The 12483-nt window shown below is 40.0% G+C and overlaps 1 protein-coding gene across 2 annotated transcripts in view; it reads left to right on the forward strand.

Annotated features, from left to right (window-relative positions):
- arb2a (ARB2 cotranscriptional regulator A) overlaps positions 1-12483 on the forward strand; it is a 165208-nt gene that overhangs the window by 71477 nt on the left and 81248 nt on the right. For both annotated transcript variants that reach the window (XM_085294105.1, XM_085294106.1), the window contains one exon: positions 590-709. In XM_085294105.1, the coding sequence (XP_085150231.1) occupies positions 590-709 (120 nt within the window). The remainder of the gene's footprint in view (positions 1-589; positions 710-12483) is intronic.

Genomic DNA, 12483 nt, shown 5'->3' on the forward strand with positions numbered 1-12483 from the left:
CATGTGTGTGTGTGTGCTCGCACAACTGTATACATGCAGATGAGATTGAGAAAAGATGTAGGGGAATTTATTTGTGGTACAGCATTGTGCTTGAGTGTGTGTTTTGTGTGTACGTGCATATGTCTCCTCTCTGTCGTCTTTTTTTTTTTTTTTGACCTTGCCCTGGTGTCTTCCCATTATGCCTCTACTGGTGTTTAGATGGACCATTGATTCAGCAACGGGGTACAAATTAAGATTTAAATGTTACGTCATCCTGCCTATTGAGTTTTACATTTAGGGCATTTGCAATATGCAAGACTTATTGATCTGTTGAAGTGTGGCTCTTTGTAGAAATCACCTCAGGCTACATCCACTTTTCTTTTGAATTTCTCTCTTTTTGGCTGGGCCTAGAGGGGCAGGTTTTGATGCTGTAGCATTAAAGCATCAATAGAGTTTAATAACTCTATTGATGCTTCATTGTCATTGGCTAGACCCTTCTTAAATGTTTTGTAGTTGCACAACTGGAGTTTGTCGGTAGCCTTCAAGCGTCAAGGATTTCTTTGAATTGTCTTTGTTGTGGATATGACAAAGCATATTTTTTGTCTTGCAGGAAAACGGCTCCTCAGAGGAACATGTGCTGTACGTGTGGGACCACTTTGTGTCCAAAGCCGCAGCCAAGAATGTCTTCATCATGGCCCATAGCTATGGAGGACTGTCTTTCGTTGAGCTGGTGAGTGTTTTAGTTTTCCGCTTGTCTTTTCTACCTCCTACCAACAAAAGCATGCACTGAAATGGACAATACACTCCTGTTAACACAAACACTATTGTACGTGTTTGACCCTTACACTACTTATTCTCGAACACACACACACAATAATACAGTGCTGTGAAAATGTATTTCCTGCTCTTCCTGATTTCTTTTTTGAAGATTTTTCACATGTAAATGATAAACAATAACTAGAGTAAAATTGAGGGACCAAAAATTATCCAAACATATCTAACTCTATGTAAAAAAGTACCTTTATTTTTTATTTCACTAGCCATACCCAGGTCTGATTACTTACTGCCCTTTTGAATAAAAAAAATCACTTAAATAGAACCTGTCTGACAAAATAAAATTGGCTAGAAGATCTGAAAAAGCAACACATCCCGAGAAACAAAGTCAAACAGAATCCTTGACATCTGTTAGTCTGAGAGGGTTACAAGGCCATTTCTGAGGCTTTGGGACTCCACTGAACCATGATGAGAGCCATTGTTCACAAATAGAGACAACGGTGGCGAACCCAAGAGCGTAATGATGACTTATCCAGGAGTTCCCAAAAGAACCCAGAACATCTAAATAACTGCAGGCCTCACTTGCCTCAGTTAATTTCAGAGTTCATGATTCGACAATAAGGAAGAGACTGGGCAAAAAATGGCATCCATGAGAGAGTTCTAAAGTAAAAACCACCGCTGATCAAAAAGAACATAAAGGCTCATCTCACGTTTGCCAAAAAAAGCACCTTAATGATCCTCAAGACTTTTGGGAAAATATTCTCTGGACTCACGAGACAAATGCTGAACCTTCTGAAAGGTTTGAGTCACCATTACGTTCCGTTGTAACATTCAGACATGGTAGTCTGATGGTCGGGGGCTGCTTTGCTCCTTCAAGACCTGGACAACTTGCAGTAATATATTTAACCACGAATTCTGCTCTCTACCGGAAATTGCCGAAGGAGAATGTCAGTTTGTGCCCTGAAGAAAAGAAAAAAGAAGGTTTTGGAAGGTTATTTAAAGTCCACACAGAAATACAATTGAAATGCTTTGGCATGAACGGACAGGGGAAAACCTTCCAATGTGGCTGAATTAAACAACTTTGCAAAGAAGATGGGGGGAAATTTCAAATGCTGTATATTATTGCAGATGCTTGATTGCAGTTCGTGGCACAACCAGTTTAGGGGGCATTTGCTTTTTCATATAGGGCCAGTTAGGTTTGCATAACTTTTTTCGGTTAATAAATAAAATCATAATTTAAAAACTGCATTTTGTATTTGTCATCTTTGTCTACTATTAAAGTTTCTTTAATGATCTGATATGTTTTATTGTTACAACTATGCAAAAAGTAAGCTATAAAAAAGGGGGTAAATACTTGTTCACAGCACTGTAAAGACAAATACACAGTGATATTAGCATTGGCCTCCGCAGGAATACCGACACCAGGCTGGCGATGTGTGAAGCTTGGTCAAAAGATTAAGAATAAAAGTGTGTAGTCTCTTTGAGAAAGAAACTACTACAACTATTTAATTCGTTTTACCTTTTTAGACAATCTGCTTCATCACTATCTTTGGGTACTTCTCTGCACATCAAGAACAGGAGGGAAAGAAGGGAAAGTTGTCTTGATAAGGAAAGAATAGCAGTCCAACAAAAGTGTTGCTGAGATCTGCTGTGCAGCATGTAGATCTCTCCACCTTAAGAGTGACCTTAAGAGTGACAGTAGATAGATCAAAAGATGGTGGGAGGGAAGAGAATTTGACAGAATGAATGATTCAAAGGAGAGGTTGAAAATAAACGTTTGGCTAGCTTCTTACCTTTATAACCCAGCCCTTCAGCTAAATGGGCCTACAATGTGTCTTTTGAGGTTTAGACTAAGGCCTCTGAGGTTAATGTTTTATTTTCTAGTCTTAAATTTACAATGGATTGTGCATCACATAATAATGATCCAACTCTTTTGTAAGTGTTTTAGTGAGAGTTACCAACTGCAATAATGAAGGTTATGTGCAGATAATAAATGCAATATTAGTGGGTTATCCTTCCCAAGCCATAATAGCATTTAAGAGCCAAGCTTAGGTACTATTTGTTGTTTGGTTTTCATCCCAGAGAAATCAAAAAGTGCCTTTACTAATATTTGAGTAATACACTGTTTTCATCATAAGAGCATGCTATTATTAGTACCTGTATCATTACTTGAGTACTTCTTAAGTACTAATCATTTAAGTTGTTGGAAAGTTGTCTACTAGGGTATAATCTTCCTGAGGTGGGCTACAGGATGACTATTTCTGACTATTCCTGTACTCAAAGCAGTCTTTCTAGCGTATAGAAAGACTCAGAGTTGCAGTACATGTGTAAATATGGCTTTATTCTTAGAAACAGTGATTAGTTGCATTAACTGTCAAAATATGATTATGGTTAGTTTGGACTGCAATTTAAGAAGCTTGCTAACTAACACATTGCGCTAATTGTGTTTGCAGGCCTTTCTATGATCTGAGAGCAGGGTTTATTTTGCTGCAGGTTTCTTGATCTGGGGAATCGCTGTTAGACTCAGTACAACCAATATTATTATATCTCTCCTTTTTACTCAGGAAGGAGAGGAGGAAAGAAGCTAAGAGGATAGGGCCTTTCATGGGGGGATGAAAGGTGGCCACTTCTCCCACTGGTGTTTTCAGGGATGTTTTATTTTCTTTGTTTTCCTTTCACCTACTCTTTTTTTGTTTTGTATTTTGTAATTTTAATTTGGCTGCTAAATATTCATGCACTGTTTTGTCTGTGACAGCTTCACAATCTCTTGGGCTTTTTCACTGTGTGACGAACACTAGCTTTTCTCTCGATTTGAATCTTTCTGTCTTTCTGTGTTTCTTTCACTCAGACTCTCTTTGCGAGGCTGTGTGCTTTTGTGATGTACAAAACATGCATATATATTATGTGCATATACAGTATGAATAATTAGCATATACCAGATGCAGTATGGGGGAAAACAACATTAAAACAGACACTTTAAAGATTCTTGTGTTCCCTTTTTGTGTCAGGGTATTCAGATATGTTCTTATCAAGTTTCTGCTGAGGCCATAGTAGTTTATGCCTTTAAATGTCAAATGCTCTTGACCTCATCTCGACACTAATACAAACACGTCAAATCAAGTCCAGATTTTATTTGGACCTCCACCATGTTTGACATTGGCCATTTTCACACATGCAGTGCAGACTTTAACTTTCTAGACATTACGTGATGGAGGTGCATGTGACCACAAATGCCTGATCCAGCTGTTTCAGACATTTGTCTTTAACAGGCCAGCTACACAAAAACCCGTGTGATGTTCGATTGCAGCCATTTGTAGTGAAGTGAGAATCACGTAGGTAATGCTTTAGTAAGTTCACAGTAGGTAGGCATTGTGTGTCTTCTATAGTGTACTAAACCATATTACCAGTAATAAAAACATAACCGTTGTTTGCAGTGTTCCAGCATGGTTCATGACATTTTCCAGATTTCATGTTTGAAAACAGCTATGAAAACTCTTATCCTTACCTCAATCTGTTGTGCGATCACCTTGGTTTCACCTGTCCAAAAGGTTTTATGGTAAATGGTAAATGGCCTGTATTTATATAGCGCTTTTCTAGTCCCTAAGGACCCCAAAGCGCTTTACATATCCAGTCATCCACCCATTCACGCACACATTCACACACTGGTGATGGTAAGCTACATTGTAGCCACAGCCACCCTGGGGCGCACTGACAGAGGTTTTATTCCAATATTAGACAGTATTTTCTAGTGAGATTGGACTTTTCTTATATTGTCCATATTTACATTCACAGAGGCATCTTTTGATCAGAGATCAAAACAGAATTCTGCTGTCATCCAGTTGAGTTAAATCTTGTGGATTTCTGTTATGGGTGTGTTAGCTCAAAAACATGTTTATATTTTAGACTCTTTAAAATAGCCACGCTTTGCTCTGCTTTGCACACTCTTGGCATTCTCTTGATGAGCTTCATGGCGTAGTCCTTGAAGGAGTTCCCAGAGATGCCGAAGCACTTGTTGGAACTTTGCCTTTACTTTGTGGTCCATCTCATCCCAAACCATCTCGATAGGGTTTAAGTCAATTGACTGTGGGGGCTATGTTATCTGGCGCAGCACTCCATCACTCTTCTTCTTGGTTAGATAGCCGGGAGGTTTGTTTGGGGTCGTTGTCCTGTTGAAAAATAAATGATGTGGACTATCATTTATAAAGGCAAACCGGATGGGATGGCATGCTGTGGTAGCCATGCTGGTTCAGTGTGCCTTCAATTTTGAATAAATCCCCAACAGTGTCACCAGCAAAGCACCCCCACACCATCACACATCCTCCTTGCTTCACGGTGGGAACCATGCATGTAGAGACCATCCGTTCACTTTTTCTGCATTGCACAAAGACACAGTGAGTTGAAGATCTCAAATTTAGACTCATGAGCCCAAAGCACAGATTTCCACTGCTCTAATGTCCATTCCTTGTGCTTCTTGGCTAAAAAAAATCTCTTTTGCTTGTTGCTTTTCCTTAATAGTGGTTTCTTAGCAGCTATTTGACCATAAAGACCTGATTCACACAGTCTCCTCTGAACAGTTGATGTACAGACGTGTCTGCTACTTACACTCTGTGTGGCATTTAACTGGGCTCTAATCTGAGGTGCTGTTAACTTGCGATTTCTGAGGCTGGTGTCTTAGAGGAATTTATCCTCAGCAGCAGAGGTGATTCTTGGTCTTTCCTGGGGCGGCTTTCCAGACTGACTGACCTTCAGTTCTTAAAGTAATGATGGACTGTCATTTCTCTTTACTTAGCTGAATGGTTCTTGCCATAATATGAATTCTAACAGTTGTCAAATCGGGCTGTCAGCTGTGTACCATCCTGACTTCACAACACAACTGATTGCCGCAACCCCATTAAGAAGGCAAGAAACTCCACAAATGAACCCTGACAAGACACACCTGTGAAGTGAAAACCATTTCAGGAGACTGCATCATGAAGCTCACTGAGATATAATACATAATTCCATATATCTTGCTTCATATATTTGATGTCTTCAGTCTGTATCTACAATATAGATAGTAGTAAAAATAAAGACAAACCATTAAATGAGAAACTTTTGACTGGTAATGTATATATATATTCAATGCAGTGCCCCATTGGGCCTGGAGCCTATGCCAGCTGTCATGGGTGAAAGGCGGGGTACACTCTGGGCAGGTTACCAGTCTATCACAGGGCTAACACAGAGAAACAGACAACCGTTCACGCTTGCATTCACACCTTTGGCCAATTTAGAATTGCTAATTAATCTAATCCATGCATGTCTTTGGACTGTGGGAGGAAGCTGGAGTACCCGGAGAGAACCCACGCAAGTACAAGGAGAGCATGCAAACTCCACATAGAATGGGACCAGCTGGTCGGTGGATTCAAACCCAGGACTTTTCTGCTGTCAGGCAACATTTCTAACCACTATATACACACAAACACACACGCAGAGCCCATATACAGTATAGAGCACTGTTGTGATTTTTTTTCTAGACTTTTCTCTGCTTCAAGGAATGTACTACAGAAATAACATAAAAATATACACATGGGATTTAAATCAGCCACTATGTATTTCTTACTTGTTATTGCAATCTCTTACCCACAAGCATGCACACACATACATATACATGCTTGCACACGATCTGCTTAATTGAAGTGAAAGTAGTCCAGTGGGATGTGATGGGAGGTGTGCGTGTGTGTGTGTGTGTGTCTGTGTGTGTGTGTGTGAGCTGGCAAGTGGAGACTGGGGCCTTGTGGGAAGAACCATTTGACACATGAGAAGACCAAGAGAAAACAAGTTGTCTGTGGGTTAATTAATTACTATTCCCCTTTGCAGTTAATAAATACATTTCTGATCAAGCACTTCAAAAAGGCCTGCCATTAATTTCTCCCGCTCGCTCCCTGTGTAGCCAAGAATGTTAGCCCCTGTTTAGAGCACGCAAGTGTTTCACTGCAATTCAATTCTTTTAAAACCTTTCACAGTGTGTGCTGACCAATTATAGATATATCAAACAGTAAGTAACTGCCTCTGATTGAGAGACAGAGAAGCTTGTGCTACAGGGAGGAACATAGTTGCTCTTTCTGCACTTTGCCCTACCGTTTTCACTCTGTGTCCTTAAGCGATCACAGAATCCATCCATCCATCTCTGTTCACTGCTCCTCAGTTTCTCTTTCAGAGTCCCTAGGCTCTGACACTTGCTGTGATGCTTGGCCAGCCTGTTCCACCCTGCTCCACCCTGCCCCTTCTTGTTGTCTGTCAGCTGTATAGTTTTAAAGAAATATGGATCGTGTTCCCTCAGCTGCTGTCCTAAATTCCTTGTCCTTAGTCCAGCTCTTCTACAGTAACTACATAATAGAAGTTTTTAGCCCAGCTGTGGAGTACTATTTCTTTCTCTCCGTCTCCATGTCATGCACACACATACAAACACACACGACCCTGCTTGTTTGGGTTCCACATTTCCATTATGATTAGGACATTATCTCACACCAAACCAGAAAAAAAGGAATGGACAGAGGAGATAGAGCCATACAGGATGTGAAGGACCTGCATCCATCTCTCCCTCCGCTCGGCTTGTTTTTTTCATTATTTTTCGTTGCCAGGAGTTAGGGGGGTGGATGTGTAAGTGTAAGTGGTGGTGGTTCTGTTGAGGAAGGGTTGTCTAACCCACACTAACCTTCCCGCTCACAGAGTGAAAAAGGAGCACTCTTATTGGATAGGACAGGGCATCATTATATAAGGTCTTATGTAAGAATGCATCTGTCTCCTAGTACACAAATGTGTGGGTGCCAACCAGACAACCAGCCAGCCACCACAACAGCCCCTCAAAAACATGGTTACAGATTTTAAGTGCCCTCTTTGAATACAGCACATACATACATTACATGCTTGCAGAATATCTTCGAGTACACTTTCTGTTTACGGCCACCTGTTTCCATCTGCAGTAAATATACATAATATACAAATATATTTAAGTTCTCTCTCTGGGTGGTAATTGTTTGTGCAGTTTTATATAAGTTGTGGCTGGGTGTCAGATGTGGGAAGGGTTGCTTGAGGGTTTTTTTATCCCCTCCTTATGGACCTAATTTTTATACCACAGTAAGCATTGTTTGCTGCACATCGTGGTATAGAGATTTGAATTTATAAGTTGGAAGTATGATTAAGAGCACTTGCATTCTCAGGCTTTAGGTTTCTTGCTTCTTTTTTGAAATCTTTGAACTTGTACGCAATCATCTTTACAATACTATATTTGACATGTCAGGTCCTGCCCTGCCTGTGGCGATCAGCAGGGCTGGACCCAGACAGGTGTCTGGAATGTGGTAACAGGTGTTTTGCAAACAATCCTGTTTCCTGTTGTTACCCATTTTAAAACTCTGGAATAGATAATAATGATACTTTTACATGAGTGTATTCTAATGATACATTATAATATCAGCATGCAGTTCGAATGAAAAATTGGCTCATGTACATTTAGAATGTCTTAATATTCAGTGCCCCTAAAGCATTTTTGTGAAAAAGATGATCCATGTTTTTTCAGCCAGATTTTTGTGTGTTCCTAAAAGCTTTTTGTGATGTCACAAATTCTTGGCGTTCTCAGTTTTTTGACTTTTAAAACTGTTCAGTGGGTTGAGGTGACCATGCTAGAAAATCCATCACAGTTGCCAAGTTTGGATTCTTTGTGGTCCTCGAACAGTTTTTGTAATGTTTGGAGGTATGCTTAGGTTCATTGTGTTGCTGCAGAATTAATCTTACTCAACTAAGATGCTAAAGAGAGGAAATTGTTTTTTGAGAATGAAGTGTTATTTTTCCTTGGCCAGGATGGAGTCATTTCAGTAAAAATATCCAGTGCCAACCTTCCTAGGCTTTAGTATTCCCCCATTGTGTTTTATTGCCAGTTCTGTTACTTCCATAAATCTAAAATTGTGTTCATCAGTAAATGTGATTTTTTTTTTCCAGTTAGCCACTTCAAAATTCTTATCTTAGCCCATCCAAAGTATTTGGTCTTGCTTTACTTTTCCAAGCAGCGGTTCGGAAACCACTTTTTGTCCTTCTGAAACACTACTAGATTCAATTTTGAAGAATACTTTTATGATTTGAAACTTGTGTGAAAATTCAATATTTTTTTCACCTGCTGCAAAACAAAACAATATATTGGTATGATTGATGGTATGGTCACTTTTGCTCTGCCTTGGAAACAACTGATGTAATTTCCACAAAGTGTTTAAGTGTCCTTCACTGCCTTTCTCATAAACAGTCACACGAGCCACTATCTGACGCTGAGGAAGCCCCTCTATTCTTTTTGTGATGCATTTAATTAGTTCTCATGCCATGTTTCTCACTACTCCAGTGCTACTTTGTTGGCATTGTTCTGCTGGAAACTTGAGACTCAGCCACATTTATAGTGTGTGAAAAATGACTGCATGAATTGGTCAAATCCACCTGACTGTTATCTGAATGTGTGATTAAATGGTACAACAACAAGAGGATTAAAGGGTTAGTTACTTAAAATGAATTTCTGATCTAAAGCTAGTTTTGAATCTTCATTTCTTATCAGTATAGTATCTTAATGTTTATTTTTTAGCCAAGAAGCAATAATCTGGGTATTCTCACTGCCACTTTAAAAAAAATTTATATACATATATATATATTCTTTACATGACATCATAGTTTAAGGTGCTCAGGGTTATATATGTTAGCTCATGAACTGTAATTGTTTATTGTTCGGCTACTTAGCAAAATAACTGCATGGAGCTCAGTTTAAGTTTCTTGGCATTTCACGCTTTCTTAACTCTTGACAAAGCTCAGCTGATTCTCAGATGTATTGGTGATGGCCATGTTAGCTAACATAGCACAAATATGAAATTATTGGATGTCTTCTCTTTGGTCAGTACTTGGGTGTTTTTCTCGCTGCAGCCATGCATGCGTGCACAGAGGTAAAATTGATACCGATCTTATTGCATTATATAAATCCCAGTCAGCCAGCAAACAAGTCGATTTCTCCAAAACTGTTGGAGCCTTCCTTTAAACTGTGTCAAGCTACACTCCACATTTAGATTTATCTGAAAGACTCTTTAAGGCCGGCGCAACCTTCACCTGTGCTCATGAACACACAAGCAAAAATCACTTAAATTTGTTGACAAAATCTCTGCTCTGAAGTCGTCCATTCGAAAATCCCCTCATCTAATGCTGTATTCACGTCTCGCCTGCCTTCGAAACTCTAAGTGCTTGCCTGTCTCTTGCTTCTGGAGGGGATGAAGAGAAGGTTTGTTTTTATCTCAAGGTTCTCCATAGCTGGCGGGCTTGCAAGCGGTGCAGTTGTAGAGCAGTTTCCTGCATGTATGTCTGTCTGCTTGTGTTTATATGTGTGCGCGCGTGATTCTGTGTCTTCTGCACGGGCTCTGTGTTTGTCTGGTTGCATGTGTGTTTATGTGCTTGCACGTATGTATATGCACACTTCTGTGCGTCTCAGCCTTTGCCTGGAGAAGCCTGTATCGTCCTGAGCAGAACAGCTTGGTTAAGAGAGCAGCTATCAGCGCCACGTTAGGAGAGGAGAGGACAAGAGAGGAGGAGAGGGTGAGAGGCAATGATAAATGGCTGGGGCACACTAGCAGAAATTAGTGGAGCCGTATGCAAAGCTGTGGCGTTTTGTTTGATGTGAAACAAAAGGACCACCACGACAAAAGTGCCTGCCAGCCTGCACGGCAGGACAGCAGCCCTCAGGACATACACCATCTCCACTGACAAAGTGTGCATGTGTAATTGGATGTGTGTGTGTGTTTTGGTGCGCACTTGGGTGTGCACGTACGTGTTAATGCATGGCGCTGTTTTCTTGTCCTGTCTATATTATGTATATTATCTCTCTGTGTGTTTTTGTGGTCTGGTCGTAATGACAGACAATGCCTGGCCCTTTGTGTGCCATGAAAAGATATGGTTTCTTCCTCTGTACAACTACAGCATATTTGCTCTATTAAGCGGCTGAAATACAGCCGTCTAATTTCTTTGTGAATGAATAGGATCTTAGAGAGCGCCTCTCCTCTTAACATAAGGATGTAAATTGAACTGTTTAAATGTCACGGCTAGCAAGCTGATTTGATTTGAATTGATTTGCTTGTTTCTGGAAAAAAAAAGACCCCCCTTGCCAAAACCTTAGCTGTGCTGGTTGCCACAGATAGACCAAGGTCTTTCTTTCCACCTCAACAACACATTGTAGGGCCCCTGAATTCTTCTATCTGCCGTGATTATGTACAAATGGCCTTCATTTGCCATCCATTTCAAAGCTGTAGTGCTGCATTGTGACTAGAGGCAGATGACGCAGACCAAATTACAGCGGGTTTGCTGCCTGAAAAGGATACTCACACAATAGGCTTTGTGAAGTATTCCCTTCAATACGTCGCCATTATTCTCACCTTTGTTGGTATTTCTCTCTATGTTTCAGGAGCATCTTTGGGTTCTAGATTGCATTTGTGGTGTTAGTGAAGAGTGGGGGGTTGAAAATACTTACCTCTTATGTCTCTTGTGCTATTCCTTCAATAATATCAAGGGTAATTGATTTTGTGATAGATTCGTTTTTTGTTTGCTTCCTAGGTTTGCTTTTAATTTCCTTCATTATTAATTATGTTGTTTTATTGTTTTGAAGTTGCAGGTTAATCGAGATCTCAGGAGCATAAATGTAAAAATAGGGATATTTTTTGCCTCTAGATTAAACTGCCTTTCTCACTTTAGTCAGATTGTTTACACAGTAAGCAGACGAGAAGTAGTCTAAATGACTTCAGTTACCAAGAATCTTCCTAGAAAACAGTTGCTCCCAGTTGCCTATTGACTTTTTTACCTTCTTCTTTCCTGTTTTCTGCTAGCATCTGATATACTTTTTAGTTTGTCTTTCAAACTGTCTTATTGGTAGCTACCACTAACTGGCCAGCTAACTAGTTAGTAGTTGATATCTTATGAGCAGTGTTGGGTAAGTTACTTTAAATTAGTAACTTAGTTACATTACTAGTTACTTCTATCAAAAGTAACTCAGTTACTTCAAGTTACTCGTTACTTTCAGAGTAACTAGTTACTAGGGAAAGTAACTTTGGTTTTACTCAGAATTCTCTTGTTAATGTGTTGCTTCCGTAACTGGATACCCAGCAAGATTGCCAGTCTTCTAGCTTGCTTACTTGCCACAAGTGCACTGTGCCACCTACCAATAGAAAGGAAAAAATAATGTGCACATTTCCACGAGAGAAATCCCACGCCTGATTCTATCCTAGCCTGCTTTTTACATCCAACACAAAAACTGCAGTCGTGGTGCTTTCGATTGTACTCAGAACTCGGAAATTCTGCCTTCTGAATAGGAAGATGTAGGTAACACCAGACTGCAGATGAGCTGCACACAGGGCTGGACTGGGACAAAAAAATCGTCCCGGGCATTTTGACTAGAGACCGGCCCACCATTATAGGAAAAATCATAAAGCCTTTGAATGAAAACAAACACTGTTGTGACAGTGATGTACACTGTTCTGATGGTATATATGTATCAATCTATCAATTGTTTGTTGCAAGACTCAGATAATTATTTTTTTTAAAAGTGAGACATTTTAAATGAGAATAAGAAAGTATTCCCTTGTGCCCCCTTTCCCTTTTAATGCCCTACATGGACCCCTGGCAACACTTTGCTAGACCTGCCCCTGCACAGTTACCAGCTGTCAGCTACCTAAAAAAGGATAATGG

The sequence above is a fragment of the Mchenga conophoros genome, linkage group LG12 (genome assembly GCF_057382185.1).
Source record: "Mchenga conophoros isolate Kocher_MC1m ecotype Shallow Benthic linkage group LG12, M_conophoros_male_GT1.1, whole genome shotgun sequence".
Classification (NCBI taxonomy): domain Eukaryota; kingdom Metazoa; phylum Chordata; class Actinopteri; order Cichliformes; family Cichlidae; genus Mchenga; species Mchenga conophoros.